Consider the following 23,433-nt stretch of genomic DNA (forward strand, 5'->3'; position numbering starts at 1 on the left):
TGGGAAGAAATGCTCAGAGCTCAGGGCAGGGGGCGCATGCCACCTCCCTGCCCTTCCATGCACTTGCTAACTCGGAAGTTCTGCAGACCCTGTCGTTTTGAGGGGTTTCCATTGTGAATGCATGATTGATTAAATCACTGTCCATGAGTAACCACAGATGCTTCTGTCCCTCAGGACGTTGCATGTGCTGGAGGAGTTCTGTACCAGCACCAAGGAAAAAGTACAAATCATAAGTGTCCTATTCTCCTCCTCCCCCAGGGTTCCTACATCTAAGGCTTTGGAAGTGGCCAAGACCCAAAGCTGGGTCTTGGGCCAGGGCCCTGTGGCGAGGGGCCTGTGGGACACCCATTGGCACAGTGGGAGCCGTGTGTTTGTGTTGTGTGGGGTTTTTTCTCCCCGGAGGACGGCATTAATCTCAGAGTAGTGCTAATCCCTTTCTACAAGAGGAAACAAATGTTGGAGGCTTTTCTTCTGGGCTTTACACTGATGGGACTGTGAATTTTAGAGCCTCAGACTGGGCAGAGCCAGGATTTTACCAGACTCCCTCTGACTCGGGAATCAGCGCCCCCAAAAAGCCTCTATATTTCTCCCACATTTGTCATAGCCAGGAAGGAGAATGTGAGGGACTGAGCTGTTCACTCCCATGGTTATTTGTCTGCAGTCGGGCCCTGCAACAGGTTACCTACCCTTGATGTAGCTGTCACTGAGAGCAGTGGCCCAGCTTGTACTCTTAGTTGGTTATCGGATGATAAAATATGAGGTGCACAGTTCCATGTGTTGGTTTTTTTGAGGGGGAGGCTGTGTTGTCTTGACCACCCTCCCCTATAATTCTAGGTTAGCACGTTTCTTTCCTGTAATCCAAACAGCTTTAAAACAAAGGGTCCCCTCCAGTTTTTTCCCCCTATCTCCCATTCACCCATCCCTCACCATTGTCTTGTCTGCCTGCCTTTAAGTGCAGCACAGTCGGTTGCGCTCCTAAAATTCCCCACTGCCACACAGGCTGCAGTCAGCTAGCCAGCCCTTTAGCTTGTGAGCTTGTGACTTGGCCGGCCTGCTGGCGGGTTTCCTCAGCGCCCAGCACCCTGCCTGATCATAGCGGCATGGTATGCCCTGGCACGCTGCCTGAGAGCCCAGCAGCCAGCAAGAAGTCGAGCATGTCCCATCCAAAACAGAAATAGTCTAAGCAAGCCAGGAAGGGAGAGGAACAGCAGCCTATTCTGTGAGAGTGGCCCAGAGGAACAGCACCTGCTCTTGGCACCGACCCTCCTCTGGGCCCTTGGTAGAACTGGCCTTTTAGTGTCCATCTGTCTGTCTTTGTCCCTTTCACATCCCCACCCCATGTTGCTTTACTCTGATGGTGTTCCATGCTCTAGGGGCGAGACAGTGGGAGTCCTGCAGGTCCTGATGGCTTTCTGATGGCAGTAGTAGGTGCTGCAAGCCAGGCCCAGTGCTGATGCTTTGTGGACATTCCCTGCAGAGGTTCTTTCATTATCAGATGAGGGCACTGAGGTGGAGTAGGCAGTGCATGCAGAGTCAGGCATCTATCTGATCAGCCTAGCATTTGGAATTCAGCCCTGGAGCCTGCGCCCCCCACTGTGTCTGGGCATGTGTGCTCCATGTCTTTGACCTCCGCTGTTTCCTGGTCATTTCACTGAAGCCAGTGGACCCTATATGAAATGGCCTGTTCTCTGTAAAAATGTTAGAGACCCGCATAGGCCAGCCTGGGAAGCCAGGATGATTTGAGTCCTGATAAAAGGCCCATTAACAAGAATTTGGGCAGCTCTGCAGAGCACTGTCACCCTCTTTGGAGTGTCCCTGCCACAGGCAAAACGATACTACCCTTATGAGTGAATCAATAGCACAAACCACTGTCTGCATTGACTGCTGGAGCCACCAGGGAGAGCAGGTAGGCTTCTTGGGAAGACAGAGCCTCCACATGTGTGGAGGAGACGAGTTCCTCAGTGCTGATTGCCCAAGGCTTCCGGGTCTGTGGCTAAAGAAGAGACTATTTCAGTCCATTTCCTCCCTCTCCATACCCCAGCAACTGTGCACCTTCATCCCCTTCTCTCCCTCCATCAGACAATCACAGAATCCTTCCTCAGGGCTGGGGACCATGCCAAGCCCAGCTGCAAGAATAGCCATCAGAAAGCTCTGCCTGCTCTGTGGGGGCTGGGCAGGAGGGAACTGTTACGGAAATGCTCACTGTGCGGTGTGGAATCCACAGCCAGCCATGGAATTCAGCTGCCTGGCTCTAATACCAGCCCTGCCGTGTGCTTGCCACAGCTGGCTTTCTTCAGTTACAGGATGGGAAGGATGGTGTGGACAGCTCCAGGGATTTCGGAGGGCTAGGTGCAATTGCATGTATAAAGTGCTGTGGCCCTGCCTGGTCCACAGGATGAGCACTGCGTCGGTGTAGGCTGTGTTGTTGTTATAGCATGGACTGCATTTAGATCTGTAGGAAGGCCAGGAGGCAGGAAGTGGTCAGTTGAGTGGGCTGAAGTGGGTGGGGGAGGATAGCAGGCTTGAGCCTGGAGACAGAAGCACCTAAGGCCACATGTTGACAAGTTTGTATTTTCTCCTAGATTTTGGGGACTGGGACTGGCTTTTCTGCCAGAAGCTTAGGAACTTCTGACTATGAAAGGTGCTTCTTCAGCCGGGTGTCAGTGGCTCAAATCTGTAATCCTAGCTAATTTGGCGGGGCTGAGATTGGGAAGATTAAGGCTCGAACCCAACCTGCCTGGGCAAATAGTTCTCAAGGCCCATCTCTGAAATAAGCACAGCAAGACAGACTCGAGGTGTGGCTCAGGTGGTAAAGTACAGAGCTTAAGTTCAAACCACAGTTCCCCAACACAAGAAGGTAAAAGTGCTTCTTTTTGGAGACCAGGGCTACAATTGATGACATTTGCCTCCTTTCATGAATTGATGGAAATTGAAGCTTGGAAAGTGCCCTCAAGGGGCTTTTCCACCTGGACTGCTCTAGGGACGCTGACAGCATGGGTGGGTGATGATGGCAGTGAAGATGGTGGTACGGACTACTTTGTTGATAGCTTTTTGTTACCCACAAGCCCCCTCTGAGATGGCACCAGCTCCCTCTCAGAGTCACACTGGCAGTCACCCCTGTGCCACTGGGCTAGCAAGGGATGCTGGTGAAGTCACACTTCAGAGCCCAAAGGACACCTCTCATTCTTGGCAGGGCTGGTTTCCCAGCTGTCCTGGCTTGGAATATTCATTGCTGTTCATTGTTCATTGCATTGTAGGATGGCACAGTCAGCCTACCTTGATTGTGGTCACATTCCTCTCCCCAAAACAGGCAGTGTCCACCCTAGGCTGGCCTTCAGTTCACTTTGCCAAAGTGGTTTCTTAAACCCTGCCACTGGTGTGTGTATTCTCTTGAAAGTCAGGGAGACACAGAGCCACGGAGCCCAGATCTGGCACAGAGTAGGTCCAGAAGCCCTGCCACAGCTCTGGTGCTCAGCCAGGCACCAGAACCATAAGATGCCCCAGACCTGGTGTGAGATCTCACTGCTCTGAGATTTCCGACACGTCTGTGCAGGCATACAATGGCATTGGGAATGCAGAAAGCCACACTGCCTGCTTGTGGGGCTAACACCTAGTCAAGCAGTCATAATAGAGTGTTGGCGGCATTCTGTCATGGTGAGAAAGGCCTGGCATTGGCAGAAGCTCGTCTTGATTGAGTTGAGTTACCAGGGAAGACAGCTGATGGGCCTTGGGGAGGCCCAGCAAGATGAGAACCAGCACAACAGATCAGGAAGGCAGCAAGAAACACGGAGAGGACTGTTGAGTGCTACCCCAGAGGTCTGATCTTGGTTGGAGGACTGAAGAAGGAGGGCTCCCATAAAGGCAGCCGTTGTCCCCTGGCTCCACCTGCTCCCTTGCACTCACAGAGCATGAGGGAGAAGGAAGGGAACCCTCACACCCACAGTGAGTCTGGCATTCGAAGGATGCGTCCTGAGTGTGCTGCTTAAGGATGACGGTAACAGAGCCGATGTTGAAGGCCATGCTGACACCTCAGCACTCCAGCAACTGGGACAGACTTAGGCTAGTGGCTCAAATCCCAGCTCCACCTCTTACCCAGCTCTGTGGCCTCAGGCGAACAGCCTGCTTCCTGAGCCTCCTTTTGCTGTCTGTAGTATTCACCTGAGAGAACTACTAAGAAGACTGACTATGCTGTGTCCAGTGAAGAGCTTGTAACAGTGCCTGGCCTGTAGTTACTGGCCTCAACCAGTTACAGTTGCCATTATTCCTATCTTAGTGTTCTCATTTCAGCGTGCCTCCCATTTGTGGAACTCACTGCCTGCCATCGTGTGCTCTTAGTTCACAGTCACAGCTTCCAACAGACTCATTCATGATCCCATTACCTTGATTTCAGGGAGGATTCTGAGCCTTGGAGAGGCAGGGCAGTTTATTCCCAGCCTCCCAGCGAAGCTGTTTAAGTAGAGCCAAGATCTGAACTGAGGTCACTTTGTCACAGCCCATGCATGGTTTGAAATACTTCCTGCAGGCTGGCTTGTTTGGGCCAAGTTTTCCAAACCTAGGCTGCCGAGGCTTGTTTAGAGCCACAGGCAGTGACAAACTGTGCAGGCATCACGCTGTGGGCTCTGCCTTAGTCATCTGTTGCTTTCCTGGTATGGTCTGATGGTGGCGATGAGGCTCGAGATTCAAACTTCAGTGTGCACCTGCTGTCACCACGTCATTAAGCTAATAGCTACTCTGTGAGCACAGTGCCAAGATCTTATTAAGTACATTCTGCCATGCTGAGGTGTGACCTGTTGTCACCAGTGCTCAAAGAAGGGAACACAGACACACTTGCTCTTGTTTTCACCAAACCCACTCCAGCCCTTCCATCTCCATTGAGGTGGCGGGCGGGGGCAGCATGCTGTAGTGGGGTCCTATAAAGGAGGTGCCCTGTAGCCAAGTGGTTGGCAGGTGCCCTGAAGGAAGGGCTGCTGGAGCTCCCAGAGACCCAGTCCTCCCTCAGGAAGGCAGTTTGCATGCGATGAGCTCCTGGCACTCTGGCCTCGAGGCTTAGGCTGTCACGGCCTCCTGCAGATGCATCAGAGGCAAGGAGAATGTATTCCATGCTTTCAGCCTCCAGAGCAGTCCATAGCATTGCTGTAGGCAGTCCTGTGCGTTTGTGGGGCATTTTAGTGTGTTAGAACCAGTGTAATTTTTTTAAGGAGTAAAGTGCTGAGCTTCTGTATCTAAATATAGAAAACAAAAAATCAGCCAGTCCAAGTTTATCTTGGAGGAAGAACTAATCCATCACTGAGAAGGAAACTTGGAGGAACCAAGTCCTGGTATGCAGGGCAGTGGCAAAACTGACATGACCACTGTGGGAGGATTCTGGCCAAGGGGGATGGCTTGGGACCCAGGAATCAAAATTCTGACAGTTCAGAGAATTAGACCCATCCCGGGCCAGGAGGCTCTTCTCCTCTCGGTTTCCACGCTCCTGTGGGCACCCGTCCTGCCATGTGCCGGTGACACCTCTGAGTAGGGCAATTAAAGAGCAGAAATAGGCCAGTTCTTAGCCCACAAGGAAGTCCTCAGTGCTTACATGGGGAACACCCAGCCTCCCGTGTGCCAAAGGAATTTTGAGGAAGGCCAAACCTGAAAACTTTAGAAAGGAACTAACTGATCTACCAGGAAGATGCTCAGAAAATGATTACTGAAAGAAGGAATAGGAGCCAGGCTCCAGTGGCTCACGCCTGTAATCCTAGCTACTCAGGAGGCAGAGATCAGAAGGATCAAAGTTCAAAGCCAGTCCAGGCAAATAGTTTACGAGACCCTATCTCGAAAAAACCCATCACAAAAAAAGGGCTGGTGGAGTGGCTCACGGTGTAGACCCTGAGTTCAAGCCACAGTACCACAAAAAAAAGGGAAGAAATAGGCCCCTTTGCTTTTATATGGTGTTTGTATCAAAGTTGTACATGGCTATGGTTAAAAGATCAAATGGCAGTTAGTGGTGTGGCTCAATTAGTACACTGCCTGCCTAACAAGCACAAGGCCCTGAGTTCAAACCCCCGCACCACTAACTAACTAACTAAATTAAGTAAACAAATAAACGATGCTTGAGAGTATACTTACATAGAAAAAGCAGTTATAACTCTACACCTCTTGGAAACGCACTGTTTCTAAATAGTCTGGTGTTTATTTTGCCTGGTGTTTTGTCATCCCTGCTTTTATTGACTCGTGGAATTCAGGAGTCAGACCTTAGAAGCCTGGGCCCTTCTAGAGCAGCAGGGCCCAAGATGGTCCCCCAGCAGGAGTAGCAGCAGCTTCTGGGAATGCGTTAGAAACTGAAGCATCCAGGCCTCAGAGCCCACACTGATGCAGCTTGATTTTTGAGAAGCAGTAATGCTGTGTGCCACAGAAGATTACAAGCTGTAGAATCAGTCAGGCCACATCTGGGCACCTCACAAGCTCTCGGACCTTGTGCTTGCCACTTTGCCTGTTAGCCTCAGCATTCCCATCTGTACGTGGGATTAGTTATCACTGCTCTGTCAGAGCAGTCGTGACAACTGATGTACAAGTGCGTAGCCGGCACTAAGTGTTGTCCTTGTAAGCAGCCAGCAAATGGCTTGTTACCATGATCACTGTTAGGAGCTGTTTCCTGGACCAGGTACTAATCTTTCTAAATAGCATCCCACTCAGATGGCTAACCACCAAGGAGGGAATCCAGAGGCTCGGGCCCATTCCAATAAATGACACCTGTAGCTATTAATAGTTACTTTGTGTACTGAGACAGTATTTGCCATCTTGTCATTTCCATTCTTAGTCGTAGCTGTGTTCCCTAGAGCTGTTGGAACAAGACCATTCTACATGGCAGTTCAGATACTTGAAAATCGTGACCTTGGCCATTCTCAGCTTTTTTTGGTCCTGTCCCAAAGTTTAACTTCAACATAGTAGATGTTTGAAACTGGTAAGGAAAGCAGGCAGGCCTGTAGCTGAGGCTGGCTTTAGTAGAGTGTGGGAGACTTTGTAGTGGGCAGGTGTACTTGGGGCCTAGAACAGCACAGTAGCTGGAGGCTCTTGGTGAGAGTTCTGCTTTCTGCTAGGTGGCATGAGCCAGTCACCCCTGGAGTGTTGTATGTGGCGTGTGGGTGCCTGAGGATGTTCCCCACGTTGGCATGTGACATCTCTGCCCAGGGGTCTGCCCTGATCCAGCATCCTGCTTCCCACCTGTGTCCCAGCCCTCTAGTCTCTTGCAGCCTTCAGAGATGCACAGTCTGCTCTGGTTTTGTTTGTCTTTCATTGATGTCTAAGTGGTAGTTGTGATAAATTATACTAATGATACCTTTCCTAAATTATGCTATGGTGTTGAGTACAACAGTAGCAAAATTGCTATTTTGAAATGAGGGCTTTTTCTTTTTAAATACTGCCCCCCCCCCAGCTTACAGGAAATATTGAGGCAGTGGTTAATTGATGCTCTGGAGCTGGCCTCTGCTTTCACACACTTCCATGTGGGGGTGGCCGGCGTAGTGAGGTTTCAGTGCCTGCACTACTAATCATCCTGATAGCTGCCTGGCATTTGTTTTTCATCCTCTTATGCCAGGGCAGGTGGCAGTGGGAGGCAGCACAGAGGATTCATGTTTACACAGAGGGTCGAGGTTGTTGGAAGATGATGATGGTCCAAGGTTGTCAGACCTTTGCAGTGCAGAGGACTCAGGAACTGTGGCATTACTGCGTCATGGAGGACTTTCGTGCTTCGGTCTTTGTACCTCCTTTTCTTTGCTTTAGGAGGAGCTGATAGCAGAGAAGGGGAGGAGAACTTAGAAAGAGTTACTTTGTCAAACTGGGCAGTGAGAACTTGAAGCTGCTGGCACACACCCAGGGCCTGTCAAGAAATGAGCGGCTCCATGCCCAGTGGAAAGCGGGATGCCGAAAAATGTCTGTGAGTAGTTGAGCAGAATCACGGGGGAAAGAGGCCATGGGAAAATTATTGACTCAAGCGGTGGTGAGTGAGGACCTGGCAACAACAGGGGGTACCAGCTGAAAAGCACAGAGGTACAGAGCCGTGGGCTCCACTCAGGTGTGGTGCTCCTCCTTGGGAGGCTAAGCCTGTAGCTTCTAGAACAGTGTGCTGACAGAGCAGTCTGGCCTAGGCAGCTGTTCTCTCCCAGCCAGTGGCTCCTCCCATGAGGTATGAACACTACACTGCACCATGGCTCACTAATAAACAAGTGGATGCAGGCTGGGAACATCAGGAGAGCTACGGCAGCCCCTTTGTGGCTAGACGCTGCACGAAGTGGGTCCTTGGGGCTGGTCCATTAACCCCTGTTCTCTGAGGTGAAAGACCCATGTGCAATTAACTGTGTGCAGTTCCCTAAAAGCCAGGGCACTGATGGCTTTCGCAGCTGCTGCCAGTCCGAGGCCCCAGGAAGATGTAGGCTTTTATCTCACCTGATGATGACCTCCACAGAAGTGACCCACATTGACACACTTGGCTCTCTGGAGCCTAACTGACGTCAGGGCCCAGTCGTCTCTCCACAGGCCACAATGCCTCTTCTCCATGTCAGTGTTGCTCAAGTCCGTGGTCTTCAAAAGGAACCCGAGGCTTCACAGTGTTGTCACTATCCTTTAAACTTGTGATCTTAGTGGCCAGCAACACTTTCCTTCCCTAGGACAGGAGAATGGGCTCTGCCATAGCCAGAGCTTGGATCCACTTCAAGCTGAACAGTGTGGTCCTCTGGGGGGTGGGGGTCAGTCTTTCCTTTCCTACTTCATAGTCTGCCATTCAAGTCACTGGCTTTTACTATAAATCCCTTAAATCCAGGAGTTTGAGGCTAGCCTGGGCAACACAGCGAGACCTTGTCTCAAAAATAAATAAATAACAAGAAGGAATAAAATAAATGCAATATTAACATAGTTACCTAATACTCAAAGACCTCTTTCAAGTACAAAGTGAGAAAGCACTCCAGTGGGGAAATTAACAAGAGCACGAATAAGAAATTCACGCAATAAGAAATGCTGGGCTGGTGGCATGGCTCAGGAGGTAGCATGCCTGCCTGGCAGACATGAGGCCCGGAGTTCAAACCCCAGTATTGCCAAAAAAAAAAAAAATAGAAGAAAAAAGAATAGTACTTACAAGAATCTATTAAACTTGTTTAATATAATGGGGGCTGGGAGTGTAGTTTGGTGGCAGAGCACTTGCCTGAGCACTTGCGTTCTATCCCAGCACTTCAAAAAGAAGGGAGGAGGGCGGACAAAAAAACAATTGGGGATTATTTCTACCAGTGAAAACTTGAAAAAAACCTAAGCAAGGCTAGGACTGTTTCTAGAGTTCTTAATGGCTTTAGACACACGTGGTGTGACACTGGTTTTGTTTTTGTGCTGCCGTTGTTGGAATCCAGGGCCTCACACGTGCTAGGCATGCACTGTTCCACTAAGCTACATCCCAAGCCCCCAGGAACCCTGGTACAGCAGTGTAAGAGCAGCTTGATCAGAATAAGTTCCCAGTTTACTTTGTAAGTGAAAATAGTGGGTTAAAGTGTAGTACTCAGTTTTTAAATGAAAAGTTCAAGAGTATACATCAAAATGTAGATGAAAATTCTTTTTTTTTTTCCCCTTGACAGTACTGGGGTTTGAACTTAGGGCCTCATGCTTGCTAAGCAGGTGCTCTACCACTTGAGCCACTCTGCCAGCCCTTTTTTGTGTTAGGTATTTTTGAGATAGGGTCTCAAACTATTTGCCCAAGCTGGCCTCAAACCACAGTCCTTTTGATCACTGCCTCCCAAGTAGCTAGTATTACAGGCATAAGCCATGAGAACCTAGCAAAAGTTACCTTTAATTGCTATACTTCTATGTTGCTTTAATTTTTAATAAAAAGCAAGTATTGAAATGTTTAACTGAGGAAGAAAATGGAGGAAATGGTCTGGAGCATCTGGAAAAGTCAAAAGAGAGAGCCTGCTTAGCTCTTCCTCTCACGGTGAGCCCTCCTGGCCTTGTGTCCAGCCCTGGTTCTCCAGCTCCTGCTCACAGGGTCCCTACTTGTTCTTTCTCCTCAGGACTGAGCACAGAAGGTATCTACCGGGTCAGCGGGAACAAGTCAGAGATGGAGAGCCTGCAGAGACAGTTTGACCAAGGTAAGGCACAGCGTGGCCAAAGCCAGTCAAGGCAGCTGCCACACCTAAACTGCCAGTGGGGCCTCCAGGTACTCCTGCCACCCACAGACCAGAGCCAAAGTGAAGAGGTGCTGGCTCAGTGACAAAGAGATTGTACGTGGCCTCAGGTAGCTTTGCTTCCATGGTCACATTGCCAGGAAGAAGGGGACCAAGCCTCTGTCAGCAAACTATCCCTTCCAGGACTGAGTCAGCATTAGCCAAGCAGCCCCAGTCACAGACACTTCCAGGTTGCCCGACACTGCCTTCCTCCCTGTGAAGGACCATCATCCCTCCCTCAGCTTGGCACGGGTAGTCATGGTTGGGATATGCCAAGGGGCGTATTAGAATAGCTGGGCTATATGGCCCAGACTCCCAAGCTGAACTACTCCCTTCTTCTAAGCCAAGTCAGCTGGGAGGTGAGTGCACTATGTGGTGAGAAGCCAGGCCCACCAGTGCCAGAAGCCGAGGAGCCAGTGCAGACTTCTCAGCTGTCAGTGGCCAAGGAGGGAGGCAGGCCGAGGGCCACAGGAGGGCCAGTGCAGCTGGGCTGGGCCTGAGGAGGAGCAGTTTGAACACTATGGTCAGGTTCAGCTAGCTGACAGTGGGCGGAGGTGACCACAAGGGAGGGAAGCGCCTGCCAGCCTTGGACTCAGGAAACGTGAGATCACTGGGAAGGTGCACTTGCACAGTCATACGTCAGCAGCCATCAGCAACACATTGTGAAAAACGCATCCTTAGGCGATTTCATCACTGGAGACAACCACACAGAGGAAGACAGCCAGGATGTCACCAGGGGTGTCTTCTGTAGGACCACTATGGTCCATGCAGTCCATCATGGACTGAAATATGGGCACATGACCATACATGCAAGAATCTGAACAGCTGATAGCCCCAAAGTGGACCCTGGTAACAGCCCTCAGCAGACAGTTTCTGCAGAATTTGGAACACAGTGAGGTGCAGTGCAAGAAGGGGTCAGCGGTGCCACAGGCTGGCAGAGCCAAGGGGAGGAATGGGGTGGATTTGCCCTTCTACCGCAGGGGACAGAGCTAGAGGCCGCATAGCATGGCTGGGCAGTTTTTGTGAGCCAGCCTTTGAGGAGAGCTCCTCCTTTGTTCCCTAGCTGGGAGGGGAGTTAGGAAAAGGCCACAACTCCTCTCCCAGAGGCCTGGCGAGTGGCAACCCAACCACCACGGAAGAGGCATTGGGTGACTGGCTGACTGTGTCTGTGAACCTCAGAACTCTTTTCAGCAGCACCCACGGGCTCCACATCCTTTCCAGTTCATGCTGAACTGGAGTCCCTGCCTGGACTCCAGGCAACCCTGGGCAGCATCCCCGGGTCCTCACGCTTCCTCAGGCTTCTCGAGGCCTTCCCTCTTCCCGTGGCTTCTGCTGCCTTAGATTGGTGTGGCTTCACTTCATTTCAGACCACAACCTGGACTTGGCAGAGAAAGACTTCACAGTGAACACTGTGGCCGGTGCCATGAAGAGCTTCTTCTCAGAGCTGCCTGACCCCCTGGTCCCATACAGCATGCAGATTGACTTGGTGGAGGCACACAGTGAGTACTGGTGGCCAGGTGGAGAGCTGGGCATGACCTGGAAGGACAAGTCCTGCCAGGTAGCACCAGCAGGACTACAGATCAACCCATGCCTGCCTTCATGGACCCGGGTACTTATCTGAGGGTTGAGTGCAGAGAGCTATGGGCTCTGCACAACCTCTGCTACTTATGTGCATGGTTTTGGAGTCTTACCTGGCTGCCGACCCTGCTCTTCTGCCGGTGGCCAACTTGCAGAAGCCTTCCCTGCAATGACCCTCCTTACTGCTGCCAAGAGGAGGCTGGGCAACATCTGGAGGCAGGACGAGATTTTCCTTTCCCCCTTCCTTCCTTCTCTTTTCTCCCACCTCTCTGGGGCCATACAGCATCTTAGGAAGCCTCTTCTCAGGAAAGGGGACAGCTCCAATGATCCTGGTCAGAACTTATGGGTACTACAGCACATAAGCACCTCTGATGTCTGGTCTTTTTTTTTTTTTTTTTTTTTTTTTTTTTTTTTCTTTCCTTTTTTTTAAAATACAGTGCTGGAAATGGAACCCAGGGCCTTGCACATGCTAGGCAAGTGCTTTACCACTGAGCCCCACCCCCAGTCCACCTCTGGCCTTTAATGGCAATCTCTGGGTGCTGTGTCACCTGCCCTGTTCTGCCTGTCCCCAGTGTGGCGTCCATTGTGTGGTGAGCCTTCCCACTGGCCACCCTTTCCCTGGGCCTGACTTGGGGCCTCCCACTGTGTGTGCTCACTACCATTTCTAGCAACACCCTCCTACTTTGCCCCTCCCTCTGGAGGCCAAGACCCAGAAGCCAGCCATTGCTCGGCCACTGCCAAGAGGAGTTTCTGTGCCAGCTACCAAGAGGCGAGAGGTGGGATCCTCGGCCCATGGCTGTTAGTCTCATCCTGTCCAACTCAAGGGAGCCTAAGACCAGCATAGTTTGCTCTCCAGGCTAGAGTGCAGGCAGAGCTTTAGAGGCTCAGGATCAGTGTGGCCGAGCCCTATATCCTGGCTCTTCCAAGGAAGCACGTACAGAGAAGACTCAGCCCCAACTAGAGACTGGCCCACTGCCAAGCCCGTGCCACATGCATGATGTGCGCTCCATAGCCTGGGCACAGCCTCGTTCTGGCCACACAGTCGAGCCCGCCAGGGACAGGGCAGGAACATGTTGTACTCAGGTTGCCTGGCCTTTCCCACCTGCCTTCCAAGGCTGAAGGCAGGGTTTCTCAGGAGTTAGGGACAGTTGCATCTTGTCATCCACAGATAGAGCTGTACTGGCTTTCACTTGCACGAAACCTGTGTGGAGTCTAAGCCTGTATCTGAGCACAAGTTACAGGAGGGGAAGTATGCACTGTACCAGCCTGCTGGAACGGTCCTGTGCCTCTGTATTTCTCTTGACCTGGCGCCATCTAGAGGCGTGTTGAATCCTGGCATGCAGCAGAATGCCATTGTTTCAGGGGAACAGCTGACATGGCACCTTTTTGTTTGGGGAAGGGCAGGAGAGGGGATGCTGTGATAGGGTCCAGCTTGCCCTTCCTACACCACTTCCGCACGGCTTCCACTGCTCAGGAGGTAGCGCATCCTGGAAAGGGTGGAGGTTGTCGGCTTCCTCTCCCCATTGTGTTTCTAGGCCCCGTGCTAATCAGCTGGGATCCTCCTTGCACTGTCTGAACCTGGCAGAAGAGGTGGGGAGGAGTGGATCTCGCTGACGTGGCACCTCTCCAGCCAGAGTAACTGACTGGAGAGTGGACTGCATGTGCTGGAGTGGCTTAGCTGACAGAGACACCGGGCAGAGAAAAAGTTAGGTCCAAGGACATTGTGCAATATACCATGCTCCATGGTAGGTAGTACCAGACTGGCTCATTTCCATGGCAACATCAGCTTGACCAGCTCTCTCCAGTTAATGCTTAAGAGTAGCTGTGTCTGTGTGTTCAGGCTTGGACTTGGTTTCAGATCCCATCACAACAAAAGTCAAGGTCACTGTCTTAATTGTTCTGTTAGTGCCAGACTTTCACTATATTGAACATTGCCAGATATACACCAGCAAGTGGACAGCTTTGTGGTGCAGACTCTACCAAATGGCAGCGCCAGCCAGAACTCAGACACACTGCTTGCCCCGGCTGGCCAGGCCTGGCTCTGTGGGCACCAGGGCTCTTAACAGCATTTGAGGAGGGGGGAGCAGCATCCACCTGCCTGGGCAGAGCTTGCGCCCTGCTCTCCCTTACTGCACATTGTCGTTATTTGCAGGCACAATGAAGCAGGCTGAGCTAGAAGTAACAGAACAGTGTGAGCAGTGAGGGGAGGGCCACCTGGGAGAGGTGGCCCTGGCTGTGGCCTCAGGTAAAAACCAGGGTTCCAGGAGGCAGAGAAGGAGACTTCGTGTGGCCCATCTCTTCTTCCCACACCTACCACAGCCCAAGAATTGTTCTAACTGCTTTTCCTCTCACCACGCGCTTCCCCTCCATGCAGTCCCCACAGGCCTTGCCTTACTGCTTGTGTGCTGACAGGGATCCTAGGCCCCTCAGGCCAGAGCTTCTGAACTAAGGGCCTGTGGGTTCAGGTCCTTAGTAACTGTCAGAATGCTCATGACATTCCATGTTTGGTCTAGGGAAGGACAGTCGCTTCATCAGATTGTCAGGGGACAAGACTCCAGATCGCCTTATCATTGCCCTTCCCATCTGACAGATGAGGCCACCCAGGCTAGAGATAATAAATGACCAACTGCCAGGGTCAGCAGGCGGACAGCTCTGGTTGCCCTTTGGGCTCTCATGACATGCTGCCTCATGACATTGCTGATTCTGGAGTCTTGTCTGCCCAGATAGGAGCTGAGAGGCCAGGTGTCCCTCACTTCAAGCCCAGGATTGTTAATCTCACAGGTACATGTGTGTGCCAGGCCCTGTGTGGACAGGGACAGGTGGCAGTGGAAAGGCAGAGAGCGGTCTCCTCTGCAGTCTGGTGGTCAGGAGACACTGTGCAGCCAACTGCAAGGTCATGCCTCCAGAAGGACAGCCTGAATTTGCCACTCAGCTATGCAGAGTGAGGTCATCCACTACCTGGGGTGCCTGCCTGCATCACTGAAGGCCTGTGACCTTGAGCCTGGCCTTCTTTTCTCATAATGCAGGAATGCAAGTGATCAAGACCCTCAGCTGCAGGTAGAGGTGGCAGCAGCAGATGCAGGCCTAGAGCCCAGTTGGCAGTCTAGGAGCCAAAAATGGCAAGCATCAGTTTTTGTGACCTACCTAAGACCAGTCTTTACACCTGTTTGTTTTGGGACAGGGTCTTGCTCTGTAGCACAGGCTGGCCTCAAACTCACAATCCTCCTGCCTCAGCCTCCCACATGTTGTGACTATAGGCTTGTGCCACCACGTACTTTTTTGTACTTTTTTTGTACTGTACTTTTTTGAGCCCAGGTTTAGCTATACTGTGACAAATCCCTGGTGACCTCTGGCTATCCTGTCCCTTCTCCCCAGTCTCTGGAGTTCTTAGCATATTGGCTGGTCCCAATCACCTAGTGTGTGTCCAGACTTGGTCTTGATTCATCTGGCCCCAGAATACTTCCCCTGGACCTTTCTTGCTCTGTGGGGCTTGCTCAGGGTCCATCCCTTTCCTGTCAAAGGGTATCGGTGGCACCTGCCCCACCAATAACCTGTGACCTTAGCCTGGCCTCCTGGGCATGTTTTTTTTCTCAGCCAGCATGGGACAAAGCCCAGCCCTGCCTTCACCCAGGCTCATGGTGAGGGCAGCATGAAATTCTGCCCTGTAGCATTCTGGCCCCACTCAGATGGAAGCCCTCAGCAAGAGGCGTGAGCAGGTGGGATGTGGACTTGACAGGATCACATCAAAAGTACGGTGCTGGCAGGCTGGGGATGCAGTGATGAGTTCCTGCCTGGTGTGCACAAGGCCTGGGTTCCATCCCCAGAAATGCAGAAACCAAAAGACAAGCCATCAGTGGAATTGACCGCCGTGTTTTAGGGTTACAGATGCAGGACCGGGCAATGCCTGCTGCTCTCCTTGGGTTCTCCTGTTGGGTTGGTGGTGCTCCTCAGTGCTCATGAGCCCCTGGAGAGGAAGTACAGGACAGTGGCTAGTGGCCATACAGGTCCTTCCTGGCTTCCTGGGGATGGCCATGAATGATGATCAGAGCAGGCTGGATAACAGCCCCAAGGAAGAGAGCAAGGACACGCCCATCCTTGCTGCTTCTTGGAGAGGAAGGAGAGAGGGCATCCGCACACAGTGGCCTGGCCACTCCTTTTCCTGCCCCAGCCAGGAGGACAGCTGAGGCTCAGCTCTTCTGTGAAGGTGCCGCCTGCTGTGCCAATGCCTGATGAGAGCAAACACAGCTGTGTTTGTGTCATGCAGCCCTGACAGAGAGACCTGTGCGCGCCCACATCTGAAGGGCACGCTTATTTTATTAGGTGAAACTCAGAGCCACACACATGCTCCTTGTGTCAGTCTTCCTCCTCCTGACCACGGTTACTCTCTAAACAAACTTCCATTGAGACAACACAAAAGGCTGTGGACAGCGTACTGTTGAGGTTGAACCCTTAAAATAAACCTTGGGTTCGCAGAACCGAAGCTGACCATCACTGCCTCAGTTACCTTGGTTTTCAGTCATTTTCTGACACATTTTCTGATGTGCTGCTCTTAGCACATCAGACTCCCGAGTCCAAAGCTTGGCCTGCTCGGGTCACCTGGAGCTCTGTCCTTGCTGTCTGGGCAGCCTCCCCTTGCATGGGTCTCTGCATCAGACCAGCTCCCAGAGCCTTGAGGGAACCACTGATCCAGGGTCACACACCGCTTGGTATTGGAGACAGATTGGGCCATCTGAGCTGGGTGTGGGATTTGACCCACCACACAGCGTCCATCCCTCCCTGCCTCTGGGAACAAGGACATGTGTTCTGTCCTTCCAAGCCCAGCTCGTGCCAAACTTCTCATGCAGCGTCCCCACTATGTCCTGTAGGCCTGCCACTTGCTGTGAAGGCTCCTCATTGGGGCACCATGGGAGTCTGTAAGCCCTGGGAATCTGAGGCAGGAATGCCCACGTGCATGTCTGTGGGGACAGGGTCCGAAGCTGTCATCCATGTGAGGGAGCCTGTGTCCCTCTCACCCTCATGACCGCCAGCTGTGGTAGCTGCCATCTTCACAGTGGCCTCCTGTGACTTTCCTGAGCCCTGAGTGCTAGATACATCTTCAGTTATCCTTCCACTTGCAGATGACTCTCTTGGCTAAATGGAGCACCATGTAGGCCAGGACACTGGGGACACAGCACAGTGGTCATAGCTCAGCCTCTGTAGCCTGTTGGTTCCGTTCTCAGCTCTTTGACCTCTCTGGCTCCCAGTTTCCTCATCCTGGAAATGAGGTGGCATGACCTCCACCTGGGGATGGTGAAAGACGGCTGAACTGAGTGTGGTGCAGGTCACATACTTCTTTCAGGACAGCTTGTTTTCCCTCTCTCAGGATGTGATGACCCCTGGTGGGCAACTTGTGGGGCAGTGGAGGAAAGGGGTGCTGTGCACGGAGACACCCTGTGTCGCTAGGGAAGGGCAGAAGTCTGAGGCGTGGGTGAGCAGCCACACTTGCTGTCTGGGCAGGAAGCAGGCAGTCATTTTGCATCGGGATGCCTGTCTCCAGGGGCAACCGAATGAGCAGAGAATGGTGTTCTTTATGGCTAGTCTCTAGCTGGTTCCGTCCTGGGTGGTGGGGGCCAGGAAGCCAAGGCATACAGCATACCCTTCAGCAGGTGCCTGGGGCACAGAGGTGGGCCTGCCTGCTGGGTCCGCACCATGCCAGGTGTGCCAGCCATGGATGCAGGCTTCAGGGAAGAGAGCAGGTCAGCCTCCACAGAATGCACCCTGAGGTGGCTGCTAGCCCATGAGTCCCACCAACTGTCCCATGTCTGCTTTGAGCACAGAACAGTCACCCACTGGCCTCAACCCTGAGTCTTTGCTTTCCTCTGTCCTCAGAGATCAATGACCGGGAGCAGAAGTTACATGCCCTCAAGGAGGTATTAAAGAAATTCCCGAAGGAGAACCATGAAGTCTTCAAATACGTCATCTCACACCTGAACAAGTAGGTTCCAGGGCTTTCTGGTTGTTTCTCCTCCTCTGAAGAATTGGCGACCCAGGTCATTTGACAGCAGTAAGGCTAACAGCATTTGGCCTGCTCCAGGCTGCCCGGGGTGGGGGCATAACCAGCCCGCCACATGAGGAACATCCTGAGCTGTGGCACCTCTCAGGGTTCCAGCCTGGCTCTAAGAGGCTCGAACGCCACCTTAGAAAGCCCGTGACCCTGACCCCCAAGCCAGCAGAGAGGGAGGAGATCTGCCCAAAAGCAAAAGTCCTAGAAGCATCTGAGCATGCTCCCTCTGGCATTCGTGTTTCCACCCATGCCTGAACGGCAAGTGTGGGGAAGAGAGGTACAGAAAGCCAAAGGTGGGCAGGCAGGGAAAACAGCCTAGATGACCGTGACCAGGAACACATATAGGGGGCAGGGCGAGGCAAGCCCCTGCACAGTTGTGACATTGATTTGATGTTATCTGCAGAGTCAGCCACAACAACAAGGTGAATCTCATGACCAGCGAGAACCTGTCCATCTGCTTCTGGCCCACCTTGATGAGGCCAGACTTCAGCACCATGGACGCACTCACAGCCACGCGCACCTACCAGACAATCATCGAGCTCTTCATCCAGCAGTGCCCCTTCTTCTTCCACAACCGGCCCATCAGCGAGCCCCCAGGCACCATGCCCAGCTCCCCGTCAGCTGTGGCTTCCACTGTCCCCTTCCTTACCTCCACTCCCGTCACGAGTCAGCCATCGCCCCCCCAGTCCCCTCCACCCACCCCCCAGTCCCCGATGCAGCCTCTGCTCCCCTCTCAGCTTCAAGCCGAACACACGCTGTGAGCCACCATAGCCTGGGATGGCAGGAGAACCAGTTTTCTCTTGATGGGGTAGCATTCGGCCTTGACAAAGCCAGGTCCACTGGGGCAGGGGCAGGAGCCGAGGGTCCCCTCCTCATCACCTCCAGATCTTGGCGGGCATACAGGCGTGTGCTCCACCCTGGACTAGGCTGTCGGGCACCCGGAGCCCAGCTCTGCAGACCTAGCACTGGCTGCAGGCAGGCCATGGAACCCTGCCTTTGGCCTTGGACTACTTCGAGGACTGAACTGGTCAGGCAGCAGCTCCTTGCCTGTTGTCTGAGTACACCAGCCTCAGGGCGCTGCCCTGCCTGTACAGAGCCCACTATTGGGACAGCACCCAGCCTGTGCCAGGGGCTGAGGCTGGCTGAGATTCCAGCCTGCCCCAGGCAGGGCGGGCACCCCCTGAGAAGAACACTTCCCGTCCACTTTGTCCGTCCCTCCCACCTTCCATATGTGCACACACACCTGCAATGGGGTCCTCGGGGAAACAGAGGCCACAACTCGGCCACCCAAAGGTACATGCTGGGGGCGTCAGCCTGGCACATCAGCACAGAGGAAAAAGAGCTTTGTGCCTAGACCAAGTGCACACCTGCCCTCCCCACCCCTCACAGGCTTCCAGACCCTTCCCTTTGCAGGAAAGGGACACAGAAGAGGAATAGAAACGCCCTCCAGAAACTAGAAAAGAGGAAGAACCTACAGAGAACAGAATGACAAGACCTCAAGATCCACTCCCACCTCTGCAAGGAGGCTGATGTGGAGGGACCCTGTATGTGACCGTCGTGCTTCCCTGAGAGGTGACATGAGCCTTGGGGAGAGCTGGCTGGTGGCCTAGAGCAGCCTGTGTCCTCTGCTGACAGTACACTGCTGGGAGACACTGCGTGCACAGGCCAGGCCTGATTGGCGTGTTTTGTGTTGTGGGATCGTTTAACCCCAGTCTGTGGGTGCCACCAGTAAGGCTGAGGACATGGACAGATATAGGAAATGGTCTGCTGGTGCTGTCACCAGGGGGTCTCCTTTGCTTCGGTGCCAGTAGGGCCCCCAGGGGCTAAGACACAGGGTCATTCCAGCCTGTCACCACCCCGCTTTTCCAGTCACCCCAGGGCTCTTCCCCCCCCCCCAGCAAGGCAGCCCTGGTAGCTATTCCCCCACTCTCTGTGTTCCCACTTTCTCATCCTATCTGGGCCACGGCCTCCGCAGCCACAAAGCCTAACACTAAGGTACCCTGGGCACGAGGGGCAGGGCTGGGGGGCCCCGCACAGCACTGCCCGGGTCTTGACGTTGCACTTTAGAAACAGCACGTGTGGCATGTTCCAAGGAGCCAGGCCAGGTAGCAGAGGCCACTGCCCAGGGGCTTGAGGTAGGTGGCAGCCCTGGGCCCAGCAGATCCTTTGGTTAAGCTGGGTGTACCCCATGTCTTGGTTTTCATGGTAAAATAAGGTGCTTGGAAACACTAAGTCACCCTGCCTGCGACTTTATCATCCTCAGAATCCAAAACCAAGCCCAGAATACAGACATGTCCTAGGAACGCCATTCTCCTTCCTGTGGGTTTGGGGCTGGTGGCAAGGTAATGTCCTGTCCTTGACGCTGCTTTTGGGAGCCCCAGACACAGAACAGCTTCTCTTGTAGGTCTCGCTCCCCCAGTTAGCTCCTTGAGCAGTTGAGGGTGGCGGGACTGAGGTTGTGCCCACTGCGTGGCAGAAGGCAGTGTGGGCAGGCAGCTGGAAGAGCACAGCTTTGTGCCCTCAGAGGGGCAGAGCCCAGCCCAGGAGCTGCAAGGCAGCTGTGCCTCTGCCAACCTAACCTTGCCTCCTGTGTCCCCGGGCCCAGGGGCTGCAGGATCCTGGCCCTTCCTAGGGGTGCTGACAGTTGTGGCAGCCTTGTGACCTGCAGAGAGGAAGTCACCTAGGGTTTGGGATTGGTCTTAGACAGGATGCTGCACACACATGCTCGCTCACTCACAAACGTCCATCCAGGCTTTAAGCTCTGAGATGTACCTCCTCCACACGGGTTGCACATCATTCCAGAACTTGTCCAGAATGGTGCCTCTAGGTGACATCTGCAGTCCCCCAGCAGGCTATGTGGTTTGTGTGGCCCAATGGCTGTCACACATCCATTCTGCACTCCGTCACTTTGAGGAGGAACACGGAGAGCCATGGGGCTCTGGATCTGGGCCATCTTAGTTTTCCGTGCTGGAGGCAGGAAGCAGCCCTGGTGAGAAGCTCCTTGTGCGGTGTTTGCCACTGCAGCAGCTTGCACCACCATCACCACCCCAACCTGGCAGTCTGGCCTCAAACCACTTCCCCACACCCCCCAGCAAGACCTGAGGGCAGACCTTCAGCCTTGTCATCTTATGTCATCTGTGTCCCCTCCTTTTCTGTGAGCAGAATGCCACTGCTTTGGCTTTGTGTCAAAAGGAACACTAAAGAGAGACAGCCCATAACCAGGCCAGTCCAGTTTGCAGGGATCTGGGACAGTCACTGGAACCAGGTCCACCTGCAGGGGGTGGCAGGTGCTGGCGGAAGGAAGCCCACGGTCCCCTGCCCTATCTCCTTCCTCCCAGCAGCCCTCCCAGGACTCAGCACCCATGCCATATGCTGTCCATGTAGTTGAGACAGGGCATAAGTTATTGTTTGCATTAAAGAACCGTTTTCCGTGTGCATTTTAAAAAGGAAATGTCTCGGGATGATATGGGAATAAAACTTGTGGGAAATTGGAATAGCGCTGCTGCCAGCCTCTTTTTCTGGTACTTGTATTTTCACACATTAAATGATCTTTATATATGTTGAATTAACAAATATTTTCAGTTTCCTGAGAAAAAAGCATATTAATGGTATTGAAATGTGTTAGTAGTCTGGCCATGTGCCCAAAATTCTGTTTTGCAGCAAAGTGGAGAGTGTATGTAAAAAAGTATAACCATTATTCCTCGTATTCTAGGGGCTTCAACCGGGACCTCCTCTAGTTGATGTTAGGAATGTTTGCTTAATTTCCAGACTTTTTTTTTTTTTAACACGTCGTGGGCTTTAAGGCTCCAACCTGAGCAGTGCATGGTCAGCCCTCAGGACGCGGGAGGCATCTCTGACTGAGGTGTTTTTGTTTGGTTTTGTTTTTTAAAATCATGTATTTGCTACAAAGTATTGTACTTGTCTCAATGGGAATGGTGTAAAAAACAGAAAAGGCCTTATGTGATATGTATCATAGTTAATAAATCAATCTTGTAAAAAACCAGACCTGAGAGAAATGAAGAGGCCTCCTCCTGGGCCAAGCCTTGAGGGCCTTCGCCCACCAGCACCTCCTTCCTCCCGCTCCTCTGCCTGTGCTGAGGGGACTTAGGTGCACTGCCCTGCTCCCTCCTCATCCCCAAGGCTTCTAAGCTCTCTGGGCCACCTCCCCCAAATAACAACCTTTCTGTTTCCTCTGCCTCTGTTGCCCCTGCCTGCCTTTAAACTCACCAAGGCCCTGGCAGCTCCTTTCCACTGGCCTCCCTGCCTTAGTCCCAGCCCTTTGCCTTGCCTTCCTGTGCCCATAGTCAGTTCAGAACCCAACAGCCACCACCAGTCAGCAGCAGGTGTCCCCATGGGGACAGGCATGTGCTGTTCCCCTGCAACGCTTTACCTCCTCTCACTCATCCCTCTTCTCGCCCTCCTCATCTTCAGACTTCCCTGGGGAGAGCAAAGCCCCCACCTCACCTCTAGGCCAGAGGGATTCCTTCACTTCCAAATAGAAAATGAAGCGCTGGTTCAGGGGTGGAGCACTTGCCTAGTGTGTGCAAGGTCCTGGTTCCATCCCTGCGCTGCAAGAAGAAAAAGTTCTCCAAGAGTACTTTTCGTTCAGTACTCTTGAATGGTGTCTTACTCAGATTGTACTTGCCCACTTAACAGTTCTCCCAAGCACCTGCTTTGTGTTTCTCTCTGTGGGAGAAACAGCAGCAAGCTGACATGGGGGCTGGGACTGAGGCACAGCTCGCTCTCTCTCCTCTCTCTCTCTCCTCTCTCTCTCTCTCTCTCTCTCTCTCTCTCTCTCTCTCTCTCTCTCTCTCTCTTCTCTCTCTCCTCTCTCTCTCTTCTCTCTCTCTCTCTCTCTCTCTCTCTCTCTCTCTCTCTCTCTCTCTCTCTCTCTCTCTCTCTCTCTTCTCTCCTCTCCTCTCCTCTCCTGTCACCTCCCAGAGTCAGTTGGGACCAGGGGAGGCTAGCTTCCCTTGGGCACACAACTTAAAAGGCACAAAGCAATCAAGATAAAAATACACATCTGTAATCTTAGCTGCTCAGTAAGCAGAGATCAGGAGAATCGAGGTTCAAACCAGCCCAGATCAGGAGAATCGAGGTTCAAACCAGCCCAGATCAGGAGAATCGAGGTTCAAACCAGCCCAGGCAAATGGAACTAGTTTGTGAGACCCTAGCTCAGAAAATCCCTTCACAAGAACAAAAGGGCTGGTAGAGTGACTGCCTAGCAAGCATGAGGCCCTGAGTTCAAATCCCAGTACCACCAGAAACAAAAGATAAAAATTCTAGGTTGGTAGGGACTGGGGGTCAGGGCAGAGTAGGACAGTGGGCCAGGAGAGAAGAGGTGGCTTCTGGGTATCTTGGAGGGGAAGTCGAGGTGGCAGAATTTGTTGAAGACTGGCTGAGTCTGGGAGGGCCCATTGCCGGGGACTGGAGAGTTGTATGTGCGCATTTCTCCCTGCGGCCAGCAGAGGTCAGCAGAGCGCCACCCTGCCCTGCCTGGATGGTCCGGGAAATGCATGAAACTGCTTTGAAATTTCACCAAAAAAGCCACATTGGGACTGGGGAGGAGGCAGGCTGAAACCGCAGTGTCCCAGGAGCAGGCCCAGAGAAAGGGCAGTGTGACTGACTATTCCC

At 52.7% G+C, this 23,433-nt stretch overlaps 1 protein-coding gene across 1 annotated transcript in view; it reads left to right on the forward strand.

The window, feature by feature from the left end:
• Positions 1–21,802, forward strand: part of Arhgap35 (Rho GTPase activating protein 35) — a 105,351-nt gene extending 83,549 nt beyond the window's left edge. The window contains exons 4-7 of the mRNA XM_020170964.2: positions 10,026–10,103; positions 11,546–11,677; positions 17,625–17,730; positions 18,203–21,802. Coding sequence (XP_020026553.1) covers positions 10,026–10,103; positions 11,546–11,677; positions 17,625–17,730; positions 18,203–18,560 — 674 coding nt within the window. The 3' untranslated portion in view covers positions 18,561–21,802. The remainder of the gene's footprint in view (positions 1–10,025; positions 10,104–11,545; positions 11,678–17,624; positions 17,731–18,202) is intronic.
• The last annotated feature ends 1,631 nt before the right edge of the window (positions 21,803–23,433 follow it).

The sequence above is a fragment of the Castor canadensis genome, chromosome 16 (genome assembly GCF_047511655.1).
Source record: "Castor canadensis chromosome 16, mCasCan1.hap1v2, whole genome shotgun sequence".
NCBI lineage: Eukaryota > Metazoa > Chordata > Mammalia > Rodentia > Castoridae > Castor > Castor canadensis.